The sequence below is a fragment of the Phoenix dactylifera genome, chromosome 12, assembly GCF_051530095.1.
Source record: "Phoenix dactylifera cultivar Ajwa chromosome 12, Ajwa_hap1_PhDact_Kaust_v1.1, whole genome shotgun sequence".
In the NCBI taxonomy this organism is placed as follows: Eukaryota; Viridiplantae; Streptophyta; class Magnoliopsida; order Arecales; family Arecaceae; genus Phoenix; species Phoenix dactylifera.
Window position 1 is genome coordinate 17,944,752 of NC_143201.1, and position 25,438 is coordinate 17,970,189.

General features: G+C 38.5%; 2 protein-coding genes across 3 annotated transcripts; one reads left to right on the forward strand and one right to left on the reverse strand.

Annotated features, from left to right (window-relative positions):
• Positions 1-5,214: 5,214 nt before the first annotated feature.
• LOC103709409 (transcription factor bHLH62-like) lies at positions 5,215-8,829 on the forward strand. The gene is made up of 8 exons (XM_008794723.5): positions 5,215-6,662; positions 6,763-6,999; positions 7,103-7,168; positions 7,271-7,339; positions 7,426-7,500; positions 7,596-7,817; positions 7,926-8,019; positions 8,112-8,829. Exons 1-8 carry the CDS (start codon positions 5,928-5,930, stop codon positions 8,147-8,149), a joined length of 1,536 nt encoding a protein of 511 aa, XP_008792945.1. The 5' UTR covers positions 5,215-5,927; the 3' UTR covers positions 8,150-8,829.
• A 3,315-nt stretch (positions 8,830-12,144) lies between these two features.
• Positions 12,145-25,438, reverse strand: LOC103709411 (kinesin-like protein KIN-12B). Of its 2 annotated transcripts, none has more exons than XM_039129978.2 (16): positions 24,985-25,438; positions 24,591-24,728; positions 24,349-24,432; positions 24,110-24,235; positions 23,976-24,035; positions 23,834-23,887; positions 23,653-23,745; positions 20,121-20,258; positions 17,461-17,606; positions 16,808-16,957; positions 16,567-16,696; positions 15,145-16,461; positions 14,930-15,028; positions 14,703-14,855; positions 13,795-14,592; positions 12,145-12,672 (listed from the first exon to the last, which is right to left on the reverse strand). In XM_039129978.2, exons 1-16 carry the CDS (start codon positions 25,297-25,299, stop codon positions 12,364-12,366), a joined length of 4,110 nt encoding a protein of 1,369 aa, XP_038985906.1. In that variant the 5' UTR covers positions 25,300-25,438; the 3' UTR covers positions 12,145-12,363. The 2 variants fall into 2 exon arrangements, with proteins under 2 accessions (XP_038985906.1, XP_008792946.2); XM_008794724.5 differs by having other exon boundaries at positions 20,163-20,258; positions 24,985-25,388.

Genomic DNA, 25,438 nt, shown 5'->3' on the forward strand with positions numbered 1-25,438 from the left:
TAGGTTGTAACTCTCGGTGCGGCGTATGGTGTGCCTTTGATGAAAAAAAACGCCAGCCTTCGACCTTTGAGCATCCCCAAAAGCCACCAGGTTTTGTGGCTACCATGGTTGTTTTCCCAGGTGCAATCCCATGGCCACACCTTTATGCACACGTCTCTTCAAAAGGATTATGAATTTTAAAAAAATAGAAATCCTGATTTTTCTGTTTAGAAAAAAAACTTTGTGAAATAGAAAAAGATTCATCTTTCTCAAAATCTCCCTTGAAGTCATTCATTCATGATTGCTTTTGTTTTTTGACTCAATGGTTAGGAGCAAAATCCACCAACCGCATGCATGGCACCAAAAATCTCAAGGTTTACACCCTTTCCAAAAAAAAAAAAGAACAAGCAAAAAACAACAAAAAAAATAATTATAGCAGAAAATTATTGGACCATTAAAAATTTAAAACATTTTGGACAATAGCCATGATAAATCTATGATTTAAATCAATGATCAACTTTTTCTATTGAAAAAAAATATATACCATACACAGAATTTCTATGATTCTTTTTAAGAGAAGAAATTGCTACAATTATTATGCAATTTATAATGCAGACGAAGTTGTCACTATTTTGAGTGGGGTTTTTATGATGTGGAGGACAATATTTCATGAAACTAGTCGTTGGCATTTTGATGTACATTGTACTTGGACTTCATTGCGTGAAGCCTTCCATTTTTCTATGCCGCCTTGATTCTTGCCGAGAAAGGTTTCTTCATGTCGCGTGTCATGTCAAGAGACTATGTTTAGATGTGACAACCAAGTCGTGCAGTCACGAATTTTTATGCTCTATAGGTTTCGGATATTCTTGTTCCAGGATAGGTTAAATTTCAGGAGAAATCATTCTATATTTTGTTTCTTGCCCCTGCTTTCCTTCGGTGGATTCAAAGAAACAGCAGGCTCGTTTGGTTTACGGAAAGCATTTTCTTTTCTAAAAATATAATTTTAAAAAAATAAATTTTTAGAAAAAAAATGTCTAGAAAAGTACTTTTGACATGTTTGCTTGACTATAAAAAAGTTACAAATTTACAAAGTGCTTATGTTTGGTTGGCATCCACTTTTCTGAAAAAATTATGTATAATTTCTATTATGCCCTTAATAAAAATTAAGTCTTTAATGTCTCTTTAATGCTTCTTTAATGTTGAAGGATATTTTTGGAAAAAAATAAAAATAAAGTGATTCCCGCCTCATGAGAAAATAACTTTCCCATGTTTTTCATGGAAAAGACTTTTCCATAAAATGTGGGAATCATATTTACATGGGAATACAACTTTTCCATCTCTCTTCTTTAAAAACTCCAACCAAACAAGAGACATCTCATTACTTTCCCGTTGACCACACTTTCTTCCTTTTTTTTCCGCGAACCAAACGAGACCTTGGTGCAAACAAACATTAAAGTTATCATTATATGTATATATTTTTTGAAGAAATATGGAGGAGGTGAGAAATTTCTTTCAAGATTTGTAATGGATGCAAAATAAAATAGAATATGGTGCAATGGAAAGAGTTGCAGCAAGAAAAGAGTTTGCGAGGAGGAAAGGGGGAAGGGAATGGCCTTGGGGCTATCCAAGGTCTTGACAGAGCATAAAATCCTCCACATATTGAAAGAAATGTAGAGCTTTGGAGAGAATTAAATGCGCTGAAGTCTCCCTTCTTCAATAAGAAGCAAAAGTATTATTGGCGAGGTCACCCATAATGTGCGAACGAATAATTTATTGAGTTTGCTGTTGCCAATTTGGTGGCTTCATAGTCATCTAATGGAAAAATTTTATTGATTACATCAATTTTTTCTTATTCTGGTAAGAAAATTGTACGTGTGTATAGTATAATGAGAGCTATATAACGTTACTCAACTCAACATGTGCACCAATCTACACTATTCTTTATCGACATTTAATCCCTATATCAACCTTAATTAGGTTTTACTAAATATACTTGATTGATGCCTCATTCCCCACAAATGTTTTAGGCTATTTATTCAAAAAAAATAACACAAAAAAATAAAGTGTATGAACTATTATTACGGTTGTTAGCACCATTATAGCACCGTTATTGAAAAGCTTTTTAGACTCTTATGGAAACCCAAAAAGGAAAAGGCAGGAAAAAAATCACAAAGAATGAGTTTTTTTTTTTTTTGAAAAAAAAAAAAGCTCTTCCAACCAGCTAAGCTGCTTTTCAACAAGAGGGTAAAAACTAAATTTAAGAATTGACCTTGGGGCCATGAAGAATTCTTAAACTTATCCATTAAACTAATAGCCGACACATTCACAAATTGACATTTTCAAGCTAATCAACCTTGATGCTTCCAATTCACTCTTGACTTTTTAACCACCTCATTCTTTCATTCTTTTCCTTTTGATTCCAATGATTGCAAAAAATAATAACCCCGAATGGGCCCATATTTTACCTCCATGTCCTTTAACGACACAACCATATATTTATCTTGTTGTTTAAATAAATGATGTTCATCATAAAGAAGACTATGGAACCGCCCTTTCTTTAAATAAATGATACACCTTTTTTGTGTCCTATATATTACTCTCTTAAACAATGTCCAAGAGATTTTTAAATAAGGTGGGTCATGATAAAAAGAAAGGTGGTGATCTGAAACCCATAAAATTAATAAGGATTAGGAGAGAATATGTGTACTAACGTAGAACTTGGTTGGGGGGTGGAAAGAAGAGACCTCGGTGGAAGCCCACCTCCAAACGAAACCAAATTGTTAATCCCCACATGCATGTGACTGTCAACAGCAATCCCGATGCACTGCCAATAGAATAAGATTGAACAGTAGCAGGTATGGAAACATTTAGATACCATTGCTTAGGTAACAAACTCCTCCTCAAAAAATCCTTCTATAATTTCTTTATTATTAATTGTTTACTTCTCTCTCTCATTAATTGTTTACTTCAGTACATGAGAGAGTTCTGTTTTCTAATTTTATTGGGTGCATTTGTACTCGTCAGATATGAATCATCCATTCTACCAAAAAAAAAAAAAGAGAAAAAAATAAGATGCAAGTTTAACAAAGAAGCGTGATTTACAATTTACAAGAGCTGCTTAGCACCATGCAATAAGAAAAGGCAAGAGTTGAGAATAGAAAAGCTCCCCATGCCCCAAAAGGCTAGAAGCTTGGGCTTGTAGAAGCAATATGAAGAGTAAGACTGAAGCAAAAATGAAGACTTCTGGCTGCCTTGTCAAGTCTGATAAATTTAAGATAAAAGAAAAAAGCTTTCAACTTTCTCGCATGGAAAGCAAGATGAAGAAGATACTTTTTGCAATGCAAAAGACTTCATGGGAGACACCATTATATCAGAGTGTCTTCTGTGTGGATGGAGTCTTGTGGTAACCCTATTAATTCCATGAGCTTATTAGACTGTATGGTGGGAGTTATGACTTTAGGTGGCGTGGCCTATAATGGATTGCACCTATCATACAAGTCAGTTACTGTCCAAGCACAAAGAAGGGTATGCAAAAAGCCAACCAAACCACGAATTCAAAACAAACAGATCGCTTTAGTTTAGTTTAAATTGGGTTGTTTCTATAGTTAGTTTGGTTTCAATGTAAAAAAACTTTCGAATAGAAAAATCGGTTTGATTCCATCCTACTAATCCAAAGTCGATGAGCCATAGTGACTTTGCCCCGTGGCTGGAGTGGTTATAATGGGCAGGAGAGGCATCTCGCTTGTGCCTCGGAGCGTGTCTCATCTCTTTCAAGCCCTAGTCTTCCTTATAAAATTCGGCGCTAGAAACTTTCTAATAAGGTCCTTAATTCCCACTCTCTTTTCCCTTTTTTTTTTACAATCTTTTCATCTCTTTTTAACTAATCACTTCACTTCCCATCATGATGCCTTTCTTTTGATTTTTGGATAAAAAATATGGAAAAGAGGGGTTTTTGGAGTCAGATGTCTATAAGAAAATTAGAGAGCATCCAAAAATTTTCTCTAGTATACTCTGACTGTAGGTCCCATTTTCTCTCACTCTTCCTTTCCTGTGAAATTTATGCATTTTTTAGATAAAATTTTTGAATAAAACCTCTAAAAAAACTATCACGAATTGGCAATGTCTGGATCTTCTCAACCTAATACAATGAACCTAAAATTAGATTTCTTCAACCTAATAATTCGAATTGAATTTTTCGATTTGGTTCCATTCATTTTTTATGGACCATTGGTCCGATTTTGTTTTCAATTTTAAAAACTGATTTAAATTCGTTCAATTTCAATCTTATCTCTAAACCCATCCAGTTCTAACCATGTACACCTCAAAGCTACATACTCTTATCAGTAGAGAATTCATATTTCTCCTATCCACCGTTTCTTTACTTGTTGAGCCTTGGTTAAGTTACCTATCATGTTATCTAATACAAACTAATCTGCCACTTACAGGATCAATTCTGTCTGGTACACTTTGAACCAAAGTTTATCGTCTCGATACCAGGCTCCGTACCGGTACCATACTAGCACAATGTCAGTATAGTATGGTATGAAATTTTTTGATGTACCGAATGTCGGTACACCACCTGTACCGAATCAATATGGCACAGTATGCCCATACTGTCTATGGCATACTATGTTTTGAACCATCATATTTTTTTTGTGCGGTGCACACTGATGTCCTATGGATGATATGCGTTTAAAAGAGATTTTTATTTTAATTTAAAAGACAATTGATTTTAGGTCCAAAGCCTCACAGAAATTTCTATGGAAGCAGTTGAAAGATACCACTGTCTTTCCCTCCTTACATTAGGAAGGCCAACGGCAAAGAATTTAATACCATCAAGAAAATGCTCAGTTCATTTTTAATGTTTTCATTCCCTCAGCAAACCTGACCTCATTAAAAGAATGGGAAATATAAAGAAATGCAAAGCCTTCTCCGCCATGCAAAATTTTGGGCACCACCCGATATGCTCATCCACACCTCACGTATCCATCAAAAAACAAAACACAGGCGAAAACAATGAAATAGAAAAAACTTGAATATGCTTGGGGCAATACAAAAGAACATTTTATAATAAAATAATAATCAGATAAAAAATAAATTTTTAAAAATATATAAATAATTCATAATTTTGATCATTTGATTGTATAAAATTAAAATATCATAAAAAATATGTAAATAGTTCACAATTTTTTGTATGACTATTTTTATAATAAAAGTACCAGCTTTAGTAATCCTGTCTGTCTTCCCTTTTCTTTCTTCGTTTAATCATTGATGGATTCACCTCAGGACAAACAATGTTTGCTTAGGGATCAGAACAAAGTGGAGCTAAAACCCCCTATATCTTCCCACTTCCCCCCACCGATCTCCTTCCTTCTCTTCCTCTCTCTCTCTCTCCCCCGGCCTTTCCACCCCCCTTCTCCCATCTTGCTCTCTCTCTAATGGCAGGAAAGCTGAGCTGATGCCCATAAGGATTTCCAAAGGCAGAAGGAACACAGCTCTGTTTGACCTCCAGGGCTTGGCATCTGTGAGACCACTCCCTCCTCTCTTCAAATAATTCTATTATTATTATTATTATTATATCCACATAAAGGTCAACATTTTCCTTCTTTCTTCCCCCTTCCACTCTGTCCTCCACCTTCTTCCTTCGCTTCAAGAGTCTTCTTTCCTCCTCTTTATCCTCCCCTCCCATCCCCTTTCCTTTCTCTTCACTTCCCCTGGTTTTCGCTTTCCCCTTTGGTTCCCTCTCTCCTCCACCTCCCGGCTCCCTTTCCTCTCATTTCTCCGCAAAAAGCTCCCACCTTTCCCTTCGTTTCTTGCTTCTTGCTGCGAATTATCCTCCAGGATTTCAATATCTCGGCGAATTCGGGATTTTCGTTCCTTTTAGGGACTCGGGATTGAGAAAGCTGAGATTTTTCCAGCAATTTTAGGAGTTCGGTGCCTCGCCGGAGATGAACTGTGGGCCGCCGCCAGGTCAGCTTCCGCCGTGCTTTCTCAACCTCAACTGGGAGCAGTCCATGGACCCGACCAGCCACTTTGAGTCGGCGCTCAGCTCCATCGTCTCCTCGCCATCGTCCAATTCGCTTGCTACAGCGGAGGGCCTCGCCGTCAATAACCTCGTTGGACGGCTGGGGAGCGTCTACAATTCCGGCGAGATCTCCCCCCAGTCCCACTACATGACCACCCCTCTGAATTCCCCTCCAAAGCTCAATCTCTCCATGATGGGCCGCATCGGCCCCCACCAGCCGGCCGTCGGAAGCCTGCCGTTCTCGGCGAATCCGATACCGATAACCCATTTGGATCAATTCTCTGCGGACCCAGGGTTCGCTGAGAGGGCCGCAAGGTTTTCTTGCTTTGATGGCCGGAATTACGGTGGGTTTGCAGGCCAGTTTGGTCTGCCGGAGGCTGGAAAGCTCTCGAGGGCATCGAGCGGCCAGTCTCTCAAGGCAGCTGGACCTCAAACGGGGCTGCCAGAGAGAGGCAAGGCGACCCAGACACAGGAGAGGATGCAGTTGGAGGCAAAAGATGCAGAATTTGGTAATGCTCGAGAGGAATCATCAGTATCGGATCCAGTCTCGGCGAGTGGTGAGGTGAGCTTGAGAAGTTCTGGCGAAAACAACCCAAGGAAGAGGAAAGCTGCACCAAAGGACACAGCTTCGCCGAATTCTGCCATGGATCCTCCCAAGGTATGCCAATTCTCTTCAAGAAAATGCCTTGAAGTTTATGTTCTCGGTGAAATTCGACCGCTTTTGCATAAAATGTGCCTGAAAATTTTTGATTTTTCAGGCAGCAGAGGAGGAGGATTCGAATGCGAAGAGAAGTAGGTCTGCAGAAGATGATGGAACCGAAAAGGGATCAATTAAGCCAAAGGTTGAACAGAATGGCAGTGGTAGTGCCAGTGATGATGGTGGTCAAAAACAGGGGAAGGAGGACAATGTGAAGCCCTCGGAGCCATCTAAAGACTATATTCATGTCAGGGCAAGAAGAGGCCAAGCGACAGATAGCCATAGCCTCGCAGAAAGAGTATGGATTCATTGTTATTTTGACGTTCGATGGTTGTTTCTTGGCTCCTAGTATCTTAATTCTTTCATAACTCTCTCATGAATGATCTCTCTCTATCTGCCAGGTTAGAAGAGAGAAGATCAGCCAGCGTATGAAGTTACTGCAAGATCTTGTGCCAGGTTGCAATAAGGTATGCTGAAACTATCAACTTGGAAATTGATGCTTGCTTGTGTAGCTTAACAGCTGGTTTTGTTTCAAGAACTCAGTTTCGAATTGGAATTTCTTGTTGTAGGTTACCGGCAAAGCGGTGATGCTTGATGAGATTATAAACTATGTACAGTCCTTGCAGCGCCAAGTCGAGGTATAGAGGTCATGAAAAGAAGCAATTCCCTCTAGAGGCTGAACTTGTCGCATCTGAAATCCCTCGTTTCGTCTTTCTTGTTGCAGTTTCTTTCCATGAAGTTGGCAACTGTGAATCCCCGGTTGGACTTCAACAATGAGGCAAATCTCCTTCCCAAAGATGTGAGACAAACATTTTCTCTGATTTTCTTTCTTGCATACACCTATGTCAATTTTTGGTTCTACGCACCTTAGTTTGGTGTTCTTCATGGATTCAGATGCATCAAACTTGTGGACCTGTGTCAAATTCAGTTTATCCACTAGAGACCTCCGGTGCTGCACTAACATATGCAAACGAACCTCAGCAGGGGGCTCCTTTCCATTGTGTTGTGACCAATGCCTTGGAAACAGAGTGTATGAGCCCATTAGACTCCACTCTATATCAAAATCTAGGCAATCGCCAACCTTTTGTTAACGGATTTGGAGATGCTTCATCTCAGGTAAACAATTGCCACTATTCTTAACCCATGACCTTTATGAACCTTTGGTAGCATTTTGTGATGCAACTAGAGAGAGATTACTAAAAGAAACAAATACTAAATTTTCAGCTGGGGACATTCTGGGAGGATGATCTCCAAAACGTTGTTCCAGTGGACTTGGGACAGAATCAGGAGATTGCTATCTCTTCTCAGTGCTTTCATGGTATGTAAGGATCGATGTCTACCGTGCTGCTGGTTATGTCATGAAGTGTTGCCAAAAAAGAGAGAATATTTACTCTGATATATTTGATGCAGGTTCATTGCCAACAGCTCACATGAAAATTGAGCTCTGATCGGTTGAAATCATTCAGAGTACAAGTTTGTATATAACAGCACGCGAAGCTTCAAGCTAACAATCTTTAGGTCTAAGCAAAATTTCATTATTTCCTATTTTTCTTTCTTTCTTTTTTTTCTTTTTTTTTTTTCTTTTTTTTTGGTGGTTAAAAGGGGTAGGGGGGAGGAAGGGACCAGCCCACCCCCGCGTAGCAGCCCCCACGCACTAGGCCCCCGCCCCGCCAGGAGAATGTTCGATAAGGGTGGACACCATTTTACTCACATTCTCCCCACCCGAAGGTGAGTACGTCACACCTGACACCACCAAGCTACAAGTGGAAGGAAAGCATAACCGCCAACGAGCCAACCGAACGTGGGGCATCCGGTCCCTGAATTTAATCGACGCCCGCGCGTTTCGAACCCGGGCAACTCGGGTGGAATTATTGCCCCCTTACCACCAAGTTACCACCTTGGTGGACTAGAGACTTCTTTGGGGCAAATGATTCTTTTGAGAATTCTTGTGATCATCAGTGGAAGGTCTCATTAGACTAGAGACATCATGGGGTGCAGATATTTCAAACACCACATTTAGTGTGAGCTGCTGTGAGTGAAGGGGAGAGATTTGACATCATGATGCTGTTGTATTATCAAGAAAATTCTAGTATTAATTCATTAAGATGTTTTCTTCGAGTTACCGCAATTCTCGCCTATGTTTCCGGGTGATGCCTGAGAATCTGCTAAGGTCTACGAGAAATCATTGTCACAACAGTGTTGCTAGTGTTCCTATCTTAATTCGGCAAAGATTAGACTTGCTGTCTGTAATTAGCTGTTGAAGGGGCCCCTTTAGGCTCTCTTTTAAATTCGCAGATCATTTGCGAAAGGAATTTTCTTTCTATGCTAATCTATAAAAGCTGAACTAAGCTAAAGTATATAGAATCTGAAGCCCACTTCTTTGAAGTTTGTATTCTTCCCTAGCCAGCAGTGCAAAAATATGGAAAAATAACTGCTTGCTAGTTGCTACACTCTCCTGTGTTCTCTCCTGGATCAAATTCGGTTGCATCCTGCTATGAAGGAAGAAGGTATTGCCTTAGGAAATTAACAAAAGGAGAGTGTCACTTGATCAGATTGGGAAATGTGAGGTTGGCCAGGCTCGCATAGCCAAAAGTCCTTTATTTTAGAATCCCATTAGCTGAGATCTTGACAAAGTTATGCATAGAAGAATAAATTGTCCTGGAATCCCAGATAAGGGTGCCTTCCAGCACGAGAGCATCTTTTTTTGGTGACAGGCTGCTGTAAGAAATCTAATTCAGCCACGACAGAAATACTTGAATGGTCCCCTGTAGGTAGACCACAAGGAAAGGTTTGGCTGTCTTAAGCATCCAAAGAAGAACAAAGGCAGGGAAGGTTGCATGTCATTATCCTCTGTTCACCCCAAAATTAACGAGCATTATCTTGCGCTTTTGTTTCGGTGTTTCGGGCATTGGTTTCTTTTCTTTTCTACCAGAGTGCAAGGAGGAAGAATGATGCAGTAGTAGTAGTAGTAGTGAAGTTTTGTCCAGAACCAAAGCAGCACACCAAGAATACATGGGCATTAGAGGTGCAGAAGGATAAGGTATTGCAACAAAACATAAAGATCTCCATATCAAATACTGCAATCATGCTGGGACCACAGCTTTGCAAGGCAGGCCTTAAGTTCTTAAAAGTTATAAGGATGTCTTGTAAGGTGGTCCTAAGAAAAGATAACGGTTAGAGAGAGACTAATTGCTTGTGGGGTTGAAAGGATCATGGCATGGACCAATCAACCAGGCTGTCATAGTTTCATTCAGCTCAAGAACATCCTTTTCAACCATTCTTTACTTCATCCAAGATCGCTTTAATTTGGGTAAGTCATCCTTGTAAGTTATCAGTAGTTTCACCAACTGTTACGCCGGTATTTCTGTAATGCCTTCCAACTGTAATGGAGACTGTCATCCGATAGAGATCATTGACTGCTCATATCACCCTCAAACCTCTCCCTTTCTTATAGAATATGATCTCTTCTCCAATTGCATGGTTGGATGTATTAGTGTCACTGTCGGAGGCTCCTTTCTCTACTAGGACGACAAATCCAAGCATTATGATTGGACAAGAGATGTGGTTTTCTGCTAATTCTGTAGTTAGGTTGCGTATCGCTTTTAGAGCCGTTTCTTCCTCCTGGCCAATGTGAATCGAAGCTTATAACTAAGTCATCACACTGTGTTCAATGATGTAACTCTGGTCAACTAGAGCATTCATATCAGACAGGACATTAACTTTTGTCACCATTCCTGGTTCATGGCTGGTAAGATAAAGCCTTCCTAAGTTCAGTCTTCTTTTGTTGGGAGGCTGCAGAATTAATTTTAGGTGGGCGGTCTACATTGGCATTTCGATATGGATATGAGATACAGGACATTGCTCTGATCCACTTGAAGGTTTGCCTCCTTACCTTCTTCTCATCCAGAGCACCAAGAAAGATCATGCTACGATCTTCTATAGGCCATTTCTGTTCACAAGTGGACCCCTTCCTTTCAATTCACATACATTCTCTATCATTCCTCTGTAGTATGTATTCATGGACAAGCTAGCCCAGTACCTTAAGACCTCAAGTTTGTGGATAATATCTTTTTCAGCCAACTGCACCATGGGACCATCATTCTCAGATGATCCACTTGGTCATGTTCAGAGCAAGGACCTCGCGTGTTTGGTAATAGAAAATAACTGAGAGAAATGACCTAAGAGGAGAACATTTTGAGTCTATAGTTGTATGTCATTTTTTTGCCTTTTGGTAGACATGGTAAAAGATTTCCATATAGTCAGGATAGAAGCAGGTGGGAAGTTGCCAAAGACCCTTGGAGTTTAGCATGGTAGTTGAGAGAAAGGGCCGGAAGGACAAATAGAAACCAACAATAAAAAAATAAATATTGATCCGATTGGGAAGGAAGAAGATTTTTCTCAACCTGCTTAACTCAAATCTCTCAAAAAAAAAAAAAATTAGAAGAAGATGAAAAAATTGTGAAAATAAGGCTTAAATCTTTTTTTCTTTTATTGATCTAAAACTGAGATATATAGGCTCTATTTGTAATGGTGAGGATCGCTGTTACACAATCGAGATTGGATTTTTTTTTCTAGTTTCAATAGAACTCTCTTTTCCAAAATAGATTTGACTGTAGAAAAAACTCAAAAAAGCTAAATTTTTTCAGAAGGTAGATTTTAAATTTTGCATCAACTTTATGTGCTGTCGCTCTATCTAATTCTTCCCGAATTAGAAGACACATCTAGTCAAAATTTATATCCAAAAAGAAAACTTTTGCTTTGACAAGCTCATTTTAGATGCCAAATGATAGGATTTGGGCTTGATCGCTCGGAGCGTCGTCTTCTAAAAGACGTGGCATTGCATCATAGATCGTAAAAAATTATCTAATTTTTTTTAAAAAAAATTCAATCGAATATTGTATAACCAAATTATAGCCTCCGAAAGTTTGACTCATAACTCGGCTTCCCAATATAGTGAATCTTGCTTTTGAACCCTATCTAGCCCTGCACGTAGTAGCCAAAGTGGTTCACATCGAGTCTAAAAATCCTTCTAATCAAACATAGATGACATTTAGAGCCTATGTAAGCCAAAGTACAGAATTTCAATGATACATTTACAAATTCATTGATGAAACCTCCCAAATTCCTCAACCCACGGAAATAACAGGAGGCAAATAGATTGATGCAAGGCATGTGGTAAAGAAATTTAATATTCTTTTATCCCTTCGCTTCAAATGTAGTCGCTATACAGTTTACAAGCAGTCATATTACAAATTTGGAAAATCTAGTAATTTTAAGGCATTAGAAATGCCTAATGAACCTCAGCTTGTTAGAAGTTTGAGAGATACATTCTAATACAAAGATTCACCGACATTTTGATGCTCTCAGTTGCAGTAGTGTAGCCCTTCACACAGCCAAGAGGAGGCTTGATAAGCTATGTTGTTCCATGAACAAACAAAACAAGTGAAAGAAGCAAAATTCATGACTACATTGAAATATAAGCAATTACACAGGGGATGAATTTAATGGGAGGAAATGTTGATGAAAATCACCAAGAGTTCTCACAAATTGTGAGACTCGTTGCTGGTGTATACTGATCCATGACAGATACTATCATTTCTTAAGGTGTACAACAAAATTTCCAGGGATACATACATATATAGCTGAGACTTGCTTGACCATTTTAGATGTTGCATCGGTCATAGCCAGAATGCCATGTGTAAGTGGGCTCATTTCCCCTTGAAAAGTCATTATCTCTGTCTTGGAGAAAAGGTTCGAATTCCTCCTTCCACCTTTGATCACTGAGACTCTCCCCACCATCATATTTTGCCACATCAGCACCGGCAAATGCCGATCTCAAAGCTTCTTTTGGCAAGCGCGATTCAGAAAGAAACTGGTTCAGTGTACATATCTCCCTCTCATGATTTTTCTTCAAGTTATGAATCTCTTCATAGGCCTTCTTGGTCTCTTCCTCTGCCACAAAAGCTCGTTTCTGCAACAAAATAAAAAAGAGCTGATTTATGGGACTAACTTAGAATTTAATCAGCCAGGGCCTTTCTAATAAGAGCTTGCAACACTCTTAATCATTCTGTAGAACATTTGCCTACCAATTATTAATATCAAGCTGTCGGAAGAATACCAATATTGAATCACAGTGACAGTCATAACTGAATGTTGCATTTTTCTTTTTCTATAAAAAAGTACTGAGAAGGAAAATTCTGTGGATATTATTGGAGTTGGATCTGAGAACTGGTATACAGAGACTTGTTTCAGATAAGTGAAGTTTCTTGAAGTCAAGAAAACTCAGCAACTAGCATAGTCATTGTTCTTTCTCCAGATGAGGGAGCAATGGTAAAATAACTTTATTTGGTTTTGTAATTGAAAAGGTCATTATTGCTTAAGAATGCAAGTAAGATATTTATATTGCAACTCTTGATGTATCGTTAAATGTAATTAATTTTGTTAATACATTAAATAATGTGATGCAGTCTCTATTTCCTTTTAAGTAAAAATGTTCAAATCTAAGGTACTAAACTGTTATGGTTTTTACTATGATTTTCTGCAGCGAAATGTAAAACTTTGGTTACCCTAAACATGTAATGTTCAAAAACAAAGAACATGTTTTTCAATGAGAAAATACTGAAATACCGATACAAAAATCAGTATATATCAAGTATTCCAGATGCAAAGTTTTCAGGATGAAACTTTTAATATCAAAGTAGCTTTATACCACAACGATATCATATGTTGATATGAACAAATGTAAATATTAAATACTTTTGAAAAGGCTAGTCAGGGGAATTTTAGTAAAGTTTATGAAGTAGATTAGTGTTGGGATAAAAGTTTTCTATTGTACTACTTCAATGATAAGTTGGTTAATTTTAACAAAACATTAAACAGAAATCCGGTGGGTGGCATTTGTACAAATGTTTAAGATAAATACAATACACATGCATGCTCACAAAATAGGCAAGCAGGAATGCACAAATGAATATGTGTACATGCAGGCATATTAACAAACAACATATACATAAGTGTGCAGCAAATGCACATGTTATCCACAAGGACGTGAATTGGAATATAAAAGTGAGAGTGTAACCTCAAATGTATATACCTGAGCAATAGCTGCAGCTTCTTCTGCTTCCTTCAGCCGAACAAGAAGTTCTCCAGCAGCCTGTACAGCTTCAGCAGTATCCCTTAGCTGAGCTTGTAGCCCTTTATTTTCATCCCTCCAGTATTGCCTCTCTTTTTCTCTCCCCACTTTTAAAGCTGAAATTTCAGCAGCAAGGGAGTTGATAAATTTAGATTCAGCACCTTTTACTCCTGCTTTTGCTGCTGCTCTCTTTACATCTGCAATCCCATCACTGATCTTTCGGTGCCTCCCAAGCAGGGCCATGTGCTTCTCTTGAAGATCTGCATACTGTTCTAGAATTCGGGCATGCCCCTGCATTGCTGTCTGCAGTGCCTCCTTAAGCTCCTGTGTGCACTTCCTCTCAGAGTCAAGTTCATGCTTCAGCTTTTCAGCAAGCGACCGACTTGCTTCAAGGTCAAGTCTAAGCTCTTCTGAAATAGAAATCCATTTACTCTCTGTTTCAGTCCAGTGACGCCTCTCCTGTTCGAATTTTTCATCTGCACTTTCTTTAGTTAAGTCTGTTTTTGTACAATGGAAAGCTGAAATGGGCTCACTTGCATAGGTCAACTTTGGTAGAGGACTTCGATTCTGATTTGATGAGGAAGAGGAGTCCGTATAATATTGCAACTGGTTCCTCAAGTCCTGAATTTCTTCCATTAATACATCTCTCTCACCCAGATCAAAGAAGTTCCTATAGCCATCTAGCTCTCCCAGAACTCTTTTTAGCTCGATATTCACTCGCAAAACTTCAGGATTGTTCTCATATTTCTGTTTGAGAAGCTGTGATATTCGAGTTGCAGGTAATGTCACCAATTAGTTTCACAATTTTAGCTCAAATGAAGAGAATAAAATACAAAAGAAACTAAAACGGGCCAGCAACAGAGGCAGACCTTGTGCTCATTCATAAGTGAGATGAACTCCTCCTCCATAAAGTCTTCCACGGGTAAAATTCCATCCATAAGGCCTTCTAAGCGAGAAATTTTATCTTCACGCGTCTGCTCAATTACAGCATTGCATTCTCGCTCATGTTTGTATTGCTCGACCTGTCAATTATGATGGTGCACAAAGTTGAGCATCTAATTCACAGTATGGAAGCTAGGAACAAAAAACAACTCACCAATCGATTTAACTGGACAATTTCCACAGCTTGCTTTGCACAGAGATCTTCAAGTGCCATTTCCCTCCTGATGGCACCAGTCAAGACCTTCTCCACAACCTATAGAATTAGAAAACATAAGAGCCGAAGGTTAACTACCCATATAACCAACACTCAAGATTAGAAAATGTAAAAAATTCAATAACAAATATTCCATCTCGTGATTTAAGACCTACTTTTGGAACTTGTTTAATGCATTTGCCAGCAGTCTTTGATCCATCAGTAGGTATTAACTGCAAATTCATGCCCTCATTGACATCATCATGTTCAAGAGGAGCTTTATTCTTGCAATAACTACATATATATATAAGTGAATCTTCTGATATGTCTGATTCTTGAGGGAGTGTTTGTGTACCGATATTAACCTTGATAATTGGAAGTAATCGCTTGAAATCAACAGGTTGTTTTGAAAACCTAAACAATGACTGTCTTAGAGATGAACCACCATGATGGCTATCAAACATTTGAAGACCACGACAGAGACTGACTGCCAGGCGTTTAGTTGATTTTGGGGAACTATGAGTTGGCCAAATAAGACAAGCATTTGGAGGGTTGTTCAAACCATCTGCAAATGATAAGTCCAATCCAGAATCAGACTTCGTATATAACGATAAACTTTTCTCAGATGCTGACACTGATGATGATGTTCTGAGACTTTTTCTGCTGTAGTTCTCAGTCCTGGCTGAGATGCTAAATGCAGGTGGCTGAAGAACTGGGGATGTCTGGCAAGGCACAACACTAAGGCTGGACAACATTATAGAGTCTGGAGAACTGGAAGAACTATTAGTCGAGTCTGCAAGGGAGACAACTGTGGAATCTTCACCTGCTGCTATATCTTGGCATGCAGAACTCATTTCTTTTAGTGGCTCGCCTTCTCTAGGAATACTATTATCTGGCAAGTCCAAGACCATTTCACAAGTCTTGTCTACTAAAGAACCATCATCCAATGCCTTGTTATCCCTGAGTTCACTTATTGTATCAACATTATCTGTATAGCAATGCTCTTGCGTGTAAGACTTGGAAAAGACTGGTCCATTTGTTGTTTTCTCTAAATCACAGCCTGCCACTTCTTCTGCCACATTTTTATCTAGTTCACAGCCTTCCACTTTGATATCAATCAAATTACTGACTTGGTCACTTCCATAGTCTGGCACAGGTAAATCCTTTAAGGAAATATGTTCTTGATCCATCTCATTATCATTATGAGATTTCACTTTCTTCAAATGCTCTAACTGATTATATGACCTCTGCAAATCACTTCTGTTTTCTTCACAGGAAGACGGAAGTGTATATGCCTGAATGCAGACTTTCTCAACATCATCCTCATCAATTTCCATCTCCTCATCACTATCGCCTTCAATAATTGGTAATGCTGTAGGACACTTAAGGCTCAACCTTAAAAGGCTTAAGCTTCTGCGAGCATTCCATCCATTTGAATAACCGCCGTTGCTTTCTGCACAGGTACCATTAGACTTCATACGAAGCAGTTCATCCTATTGACAAGATAATAAATTGCAGCGCTTTAGAATGTTGGACCGTGCATCAGACCAAATGAAAAACAAGAATTTCTGATATTACTTAAAATATGGAGAGATCACCTTTAGTTGACGAATTTGCTCCCGTAGAGCATTAACATCATCTTGAGTTGTTTCATTTATAACTGCCTTGTTTTTTATGGATTTTGCTCTCTGTGCAAATCTCAAGGTGCTGAATGTTTCACTCTTACAGCTGCATTTATCCATAACTTCACATCAAAAGGAAACTGGAGGAGAGAGGGGGGGTCGGGTGGGGTGGGAGATTATGAGATATTTGAGTAGATCAGAATAGTCTGAAGTTTACCTGTGTGATGGTGATATAGCACATATCATTGCCAACTTTGCATTGCCACCAAGAGATTCTTGAAGTAGAAATGACAGTTTGGAGTCTCGATATGGAATGTGCCTCTGTTTTCCAGACTGAGAAACTTCTGCAAGAATGTTAATCAAATTCCTGCAATCCCCAAATAAATAACTATCAGCATTAACTAATCAGCCAGTACTTAATATCTGAAAAAATAAATGATATAGACATGAAGTTAGTATCACAAGTTCTTTTCAACATATGAACACCAAGTGGTTTTAATGGCACAAATAGAAAAATTTAAACAGAACTAATATTTGAGAGTCAGCTTAGAACTTTTTATGTTACAAAATTGTAAGTCACTCCATAATCCAATAAAAGAAACCCTATATGCAACAGAAACGACCCAGTGAATGACATAGCCTGCTTTTGACACAAAGGACAAAAAAAAACAAAATATTTCAATGGAAGTTTAAACAATATCAACTTTCATATGTTTATGTCTCAAGTGTATATACATAAATATGCAGGTACATATGTGTGTGTACTAGTGTATGGATGCACACATGCATGTCTATTTGTACTTTGTACATGATATTGGCATACATGCATGTAAATTTGATGATAGACCACCTCAAATCATAAACTCATACCCAAGTTGTGAAAGGGAACGATTAATATTCCCAGCTTCCTTCAAGCGATCCCCTGCTGCACCTGTCAGCTTTTGTCTTTCTGATCCTGCTAAATCGACAAGGTTGATTCTACTTGTCCTCAAGCTGCTTGATCCATCAGCCATGCTCTGTAAGATCAAAACGAGTCCGCCAAGATTATGATATGCATGCAGAAGCCAAATACAATAGGAAGTAGCATATTGGCTGAGAATATCTAACAGCATTTGGAATAGTTAAAAAAATGCCATTAATAATATCTAGATGGACCACATTCCAGAGCTCATGATCTACACACACCCAGCCCATTAAGTCCATAAAAATTAAGGTAGGACGTAGCAATTAAAATTAATTATGCATTAATTTCTTGGCCATAGGGAAAATGCATTAGAGCCATATCTGATAAAGCGAAATGCCTATTGTGAATTATGCAATCATGATATATTATGATAACAGAACACTTCCATTCTATATATTGGTTCTGAACCTTTGATCAAGAGGCATTCACAGAGAAATATATTCTCATTTTATATATCTCCACAAAACTTGCCTGATTCACTGACAGCACTCTGGGATCCAACACTTTGTTATCATCCTTGAGCCTCCTATGTCCAAAATCTGAAAGAATATATCCAAATCAGGGTTGCACAGCCCTCTATGCAGCCAATGCCTCCATTGAGTCTCCACCTTGCATCCATCAACACCCGTCAAAAAACTTGCACCTATGGCAAACTCAGACTCCAATCCATGCTCATGATATAACCCAAGCACATATGCAACACCCTTCCGCCACATATGCAACACCCTTCCGCCACATACATCTTGACCATCTATTATACTCTCATTGCTTCTCCACATTCTTGTATCCAGCAACACCCCCCCTCAAAAACTTGAATGGTTGCTAGCAGAGACTTCTGACCATGCTCATGGAACCACACAAGCTCACACTCAAATATGCAACATGTTTCCATCACCTGCATCTTTGACCACTATACTCCTTTGATCCTGCTGCCCCACCTAACAAGGTTCTCACAAACCATATTTATTTTTCAATCTTTCAAAGCCCAATGTCCAAGTTTCTCATACTTCAAAAATCAGCCTTGATATAATAAATGCAACCATCAATGGAGGAAATAAGTCATGAATAATAATGATCCATCTCCATCATCTCTGCACATTCAAATCCCTTTTTGATTGCCCTAGGCCTTTGATTTTATCTGGAACTTCATATCTCCAAATGCCACATGCCGCATCCATACTCAGATGCCATATATCACTTTGTACCCTCCAAACAACAAACTCTGACTCCAGAAAAATATGCTGATTAGTCACTAAATACCACAGCAGCAAACCATATACGTCAAAATCTAGTAGCGTTGGTTCACATCCTCCACATGCAGCTCTTGCAAAGGCCTCTGCCATAGATGAGATCATTTCATCAATATCTTTTTCATTCACTGATCTCCATCTTTCACAATCCAATCTTCCTTTTTCTTGGTCTCAGAGCCTTAAGCTTGGCTCCTGTTGAAATTAGTACCACCAAAATTGAGATCATCCAGTATTGAGCACAACCACTCCATTGGTGATGAGGCAATGCTCGAGTTTTCCAGATCCCCCAGCAGCCTCTACCAGCTTTGCCATGATCCTACAAGCCATGCTCCTATCAAATATACAAGGATTCCATTTATTTCTTTACTTGAAGCATCATGGTGAAATCTGATATAATTTTAAATGCAATCAAATCTTCACTTAATTGCTCAGCCATCATGTGCAATGCAAGAAGCCAATGTAACAAATTGCATAATCACTTAGACTAACAGTTCTCATTTAAACCATAGTCCACCATGCCTTCATGGTCAATACAACATTCTCCCATTTGATAGCTGCACTTCTCAATTGGTATACTTGCACTTATCATTACTTAAGATTTCATTTTCAATTCCTCCACTTCAAGTTTCCCTTAGCATCTTCGCTAAGCAATGATCCACTGGCAACTATTATGTTCCTCTACTTCACTACTGCTACATTTTTGGCTTTCCAATACAAAACTCATGGTGTTCTACTTCTATTGCATGCCTCATCACAACTTTTGCTTGACAGTTGATGAAATGAAGCATCATATATCAGGTTCGTTTACTTGTAGGGTCATCTTAGCTACTTGCTTAGAGGACTTCTACATTTGCTTGTTAAAAAGGATAGTTTCGTGGTAGCATAGTAAGAATCTTTTATGACCACATCCACATCATTGTGAACATATCAAAATCTCTTCCTTACTAGGGACCATACATCCAATCTGGTAATGCTTATGGGATCAATTGGTAACTTATATAGTTTATGTTTTCTCTAGTTCTTACAATAGTATTGATGCACATCTTGGAGAATAACTACAATAATTATGCAATAAATTGGTGCAATTCATGAACCTAAAGGATTATGAAGATCAACCTTCAAAGTGTCAAAATTTCCATCAAGGCTACTTTATTGTCATTCAACTTCATTAAGATTACAAAGACAAAACTTTTCTAGGAAGCTTGTAATGGAAGCTACAAAGTTATAATTGCACAACTTTTAAGAATAACTATATAACTTTCATTGGATTTTATCAGAAGGAAACTTCACTCTATAATCAAAGAAGTGTAGCATACTTTAGCTGAGGTTCTAGTCACAGCCCAACAATAAGATGTTACCTTGGACCGGGATTCGACAACACATGTAAAAACACAATGTGAGCGGGAACTCTCTACATTTATACTGGTAGCACCTGTTCTCCGATTTGCCAAACCCTGTACAATAACAAAATGGCTGTAATATGGAATGTCTCAGGCTTGCTTGGCAAAAGGCATTTTAAGGAATAAGGTAAAAAAGGAAGAGAGCAACTATCATAACAATTCATGCATTTGTATTGTATTTGGTAGATTGAACATAGCAAGTGAGAGTAGATCTTTAAGACATGTCTACCAAATTGTAGAGCATAAATGTAAACATGTTTAATCTATTTTCAGTTTCATCATACAACACGTTGCATTTCTATCTGTTTACATACATTTTAAGGGTAGTCACAACAATTTTAATCATTTGTACAAGTTATCCTTGATTCAGAAGCAGCGGTATATGTTTTGCAACAACATATTTTTGAACATCTTTGTACATATCATTGTACCTCCCAAATTTATCCTCAAAAACAAGATCCGCCGAACCGGTACCGGGACTCGTACCGGTTGGCGGACGGGTCGGTACGATACTAATTCAGTACCATACTGACACACTGTACGCTTGGTCATGTCGGCTCCATACCAGCACGCCCAATCTTTTTTTTGAGTTTTTCAAGTTGATTTAATTGGTAATCAATCTTTTTGAACTTTTTCAATGATTTCAAGTCTAATTTGATATTTTTTATATTTTTTGATGTTTCTTGATGTTTCTATGATCCCGATTTAACCTAAATAATGCATCTTATTGCTTTAAAATAATATAAAACATAAAATGATTAGTAAGATGCTGCATACTACAAGAAGCAACATGAAATATCCCCAAATCAAATAGTGAGAAGAAAAAAATAAATTAATACAGTCAATTACATATATTTAAAGTATAACATACATATTGAAATCTAAAATCTCGTCCAGTGGTGATGTCTCTCATAGATATCCGAATCATTAGCATAGTATAACATACAGCCCACCCTTCTAACCAAGCGACATTGTAGTTTTGTATATTCATCCCATAAGAAATGCGCTTCGGATTATAAGCACTCTCTGATCTCTCGCTGAAGCATTAACTTTAAGAGGTGTCCGCTGGCTAATAAAATGGCTAATAAAATGACTGTAAAAGGGCCCATCCGAATAAGCCGACAATAAAATCCAACCCGTAAAATGCTCCAGGCTGCGTAGGATAGTAATAACCGGAAGATACCTCAGACATACCATATTCACATCCGTATCCGTATGGGTCATAAGCTGTCTGTGGTTGCGGATAATAGGATCCAGTATACGACTCTAAACTTGATGCGTCTATAGATTTTACTCCACGTGCAAGATCATCTGTAGCTGCATCGTGTCCTTCTGAATAATCTCAAGGAGCCCGTCTCCTATATGCAATCGGAACCTTGCAACCTCCAGCAGATCGTGCACCGTGGTCCCTATTCTATGTAGCGTGCATAAAGTAGGACTCACCCTCGCAGCCTCCAGCAGATCGTGCACCCTGGTCCCTATTCTGTGTTTCATAAATGCTGATTTCATATCCTCCACTCTTCCTCTGACCAGCAAATCCATTACCACTAGAACTGCTGCTCATGATCTCTGAATCTAAGTGAACTGGCTCTTTCTCTACACTCTCTATTGGAGCTATAGGTACCTTTTGTTTTCTTTTTTTGGTGTGCTACACAGGTGCCTTCTTATCCTTCGTGTCACTCGCTGCTTGCTTAACCTTCGTGCCCCTCTGCCTGGCTATGTTGAAAGGGTATATGTTACCCTGCTGACCGAGTCGACCGAGTAGTATAGAGGCCTCGTCTAAGTATCTCTCAATCATATCTCTGAGAAGATGTCTGGAACAGAGTTATGTGGTGATCACCTCTCTTGTGGCTATGGATGATCAGCTGAAAGAATGCATCGAATATTGCTATCTGCCCATTGCCCTACATCGATCCTAGTTTCGCTGGCTATAAAACTAACAGATTGTAAAGAGAATCCTCGCTCTTCGAGCTCCGGCTACTTATTTAATACATTTGATTTATCTAATACATAATAAAAATATTTCATATTTTTATTTATTTATATATTTTTAATAATTTTAAATTTTAAAAATATATTTAAATATCATAAATTTAGAAAATATGTTTTTTACTTTAAAAATTATTTTTGAATTATGTAATACGTACTACTAATTTTTCATAATTTTTTATATTAATTATATTTTTAATTATTTTTAAATTTAAAAATAATTTTTAAATATAAATATCTGAAAAAAATTAGTTTCGGCTCGATCCATGTAGAATCCAACAATGAATGCTACATATATTTTTTTAGGCCTGTGGGCATGCATTAAATGCTACTTATTTTTTAATTTTTCTCAAATTAAGTCCTAGGCCACTATGAGCGTGATTGCATCAAAACTTGAATAAATGGACACCAAATTTGCTCGAGTGTAGCTTTCATATCTCTAAATACACTTTTGATTTTATATTTTTTTAAAATTATATTTTTTACTTTTTATTTTTAATCTAAAAATATTTTTTAATTTTTAAAAATTATATATAATCCAAAAATTAAAAATTTTTATGTCATCATGTAGATCATCCATAGATCTACATGTAGATCATGCCAAATCAAAAATTTTGGCATGATCTTTTCTTATTTTGTAAATTTCTAGCTATTTTTTCAAACCAAAAGAAAATAAAGAAAATGAGATAGGAAAGAAAAAGCACACCTTATTTAGGCTTGGATCTTTTTTCAATCGCGTTGAATCGGTGTGATTTCGCAAATTAGAAAAAAAGAAGAGTCTGTAAGCTAAACGAACTGTTGGGACACATTTTTAACAAAAGAAGCAGAGGGGAAGAGGGCCCGGTTTCGAACCAGGTCGACTTGGTGCGAACCGGAGTTCGAACAGAACCGGTCGGTTTGGTCCAATTCGGGCCTTTTCCGGTTGGTTCGGAACTCGTTCTGGCTAGTTCGGGGCTGGAACCGATTCCAATAGGCGAACCGACCCCAATAGGCAAACCGACCCAGTTTTCCATTGGATCAACTCAGTATGGGTAGAAATGGGCGATTCAGTCCGATTCGGCCTATCTTGCTCAAAAGATTCTAAATCTCACTTATTTGCAATAAGGAAGAAGAACAAAATAACATGACTTATGTCAGATATTTATATAAACTTAACCCTTACTTAGTAAAGCCTTATCCAATTTATTTAGATCAGCAAGACATATTTCAAGGAGAGAGAATTTTTGACCATGGCATTATAGTCATGGCATAGGAGTACACTAAGCATCTAGAGAGGAATTAATGTTCAGTGCCTTCTGTGCAGAACATGAAAACAATTCTTATCTAATGACAGGATAATTTACAGCCATCTTATTTTTACATGTAAATAAGTTGTTTTGCAATTCTAAATAGTGCTATACAACTAGAAAACATCTCACTGAACATGTAAGATCCAAGATAATCAAACCAGTGTACACACCTTTATCAACAGTTGAATTACATCCTTTACCGTAAAGACATACTCCTCTGTCAGATGCTCAACATAAACACCGGTTCGAACATCTTCTCTAATCTGGGTGATAAAAAATGACACATCATTTAAAGCAAAAGGAACTTAAATACTGCCATTAGAGAGCAGAATAGGAAAAGCGCAAGCTAACCTGAAGATGCTTTTGACTTGGATCCAACAAGTCTGTAATTTGCTCATTATAGATCTGAAAAAAAAACAATCAACAAAAACTTTACAAACTAGAAAAGTAAGTAAGAAGTACAAACATTTAGCAGTGCTACTGGCACACTTGCCTCCAAAAAAGAGCAACGGCATTGATAAACCAGCTGCTTCTCAGAATGCTTAGCTTGCTCCTAAAACAAGTAAAGATGTGAGCATGATGATATCAGGATGCCGTATAAAGGCAAATATTGAGAAAGAAACCCACTTCTTTTATTCGCAAAAAGAGACGCTCAAAGACACGGGGAGTTAATCCCCGCTGATCATCCAGTGAGCCATCATCTGACAAGGCACTTGGAGGTCCCCACATTGTATATGTCTTTCCACTGCCAGTCTTTTTCATTGAAATATGTCGAAGAAAAGAAAAGGAACTGTTAGTCCTCTTCATAAAGTATCCAATCAAAACAAAAGGAAACTTAAATTCAAATTCACAGAATCTGCATTTACCTGCCCATATGCAAATATGGAACTGTTGAACCCAGCTAAGCAGTTCTCCACCAATGGAAACCCCACAAGATGGAAAATATCTTGCTGATAAAAATTCATGAGTTAATTAAAAAAACAAAGAACTTTTCCATAAGTTAAATGCCCTGAACAGCTAAAACAAACTGACAAAGGAGATTACAATTCAGACTTTCTATAGGAAGATCTTTCTGGGAGCTTAACTTCTAAAATTATATGAAGGTTACCTGAGTGGCTGTGGTATCCGCAACGGAATCAAAGGTGAAGACATGGTCCAGGATAGAAATAGAATCGGAAGAAATCTTCTGTACGATCCGATCACCCTCTTCCTCTTCCTCGTTAGGAGGCCGCATGCGAACTATCACCTAAATCAAAAGCGAAATATTCGAAACAAGACTAGAAATTTTAAAACTTGACAAACATATATACTTCAAGAAAGCCCTCAAATTTCCTATCTGAGGATTCAATTAGTTCCAAAATTTAAGAGCAGTTAAACCAATATCCGAACTAGATAAGACACAAGGCAACATTTCGAGATTGGACAGTGAGAAAATTCATCGAAACCGCTCAATTTGCCGATCCGGGGTCCAGATTCATTCCTTAAATAAAGATATTGCATACTTGGACGCCGGAGTCCGAAGGCACCATCACCGGAGCTCCATTCTCGGGTAGGGTGTCCAAATTCAGCTTCCTCTTGAGAGAGTTGCCGCTAGGGTTCGAAGCGGGCGACGACGGTGGCCTCGGTGGGAGAGGGCTCCGGCTCCTGGCTGCGAGGGGCTTCGCAGAGGCTGCGGGTGATCGGAAGGGAGAGGATTCCTGTGGCATAGAGTTGGGATCCACGTTCTCCTTGGGAACCCGCGGTGGTCGCTGCTTCGAAGGGGTTAGGGTTTCGGAGGGCGGCGCCCTTCCGCTCCTCGGTGGCAATGGGGCCTTCATCGAGATCGGAAGAAGGATTTGGATGGGAACGGAGACCGAAACCCTAGAAATATTTGTGCGTGTGTATCTGAGAGACTGAGAGAGAGAGAGACGCTAGGGGGAGACTGGGAGGGGGGACAGATTTGAACTGGGGAAGGGC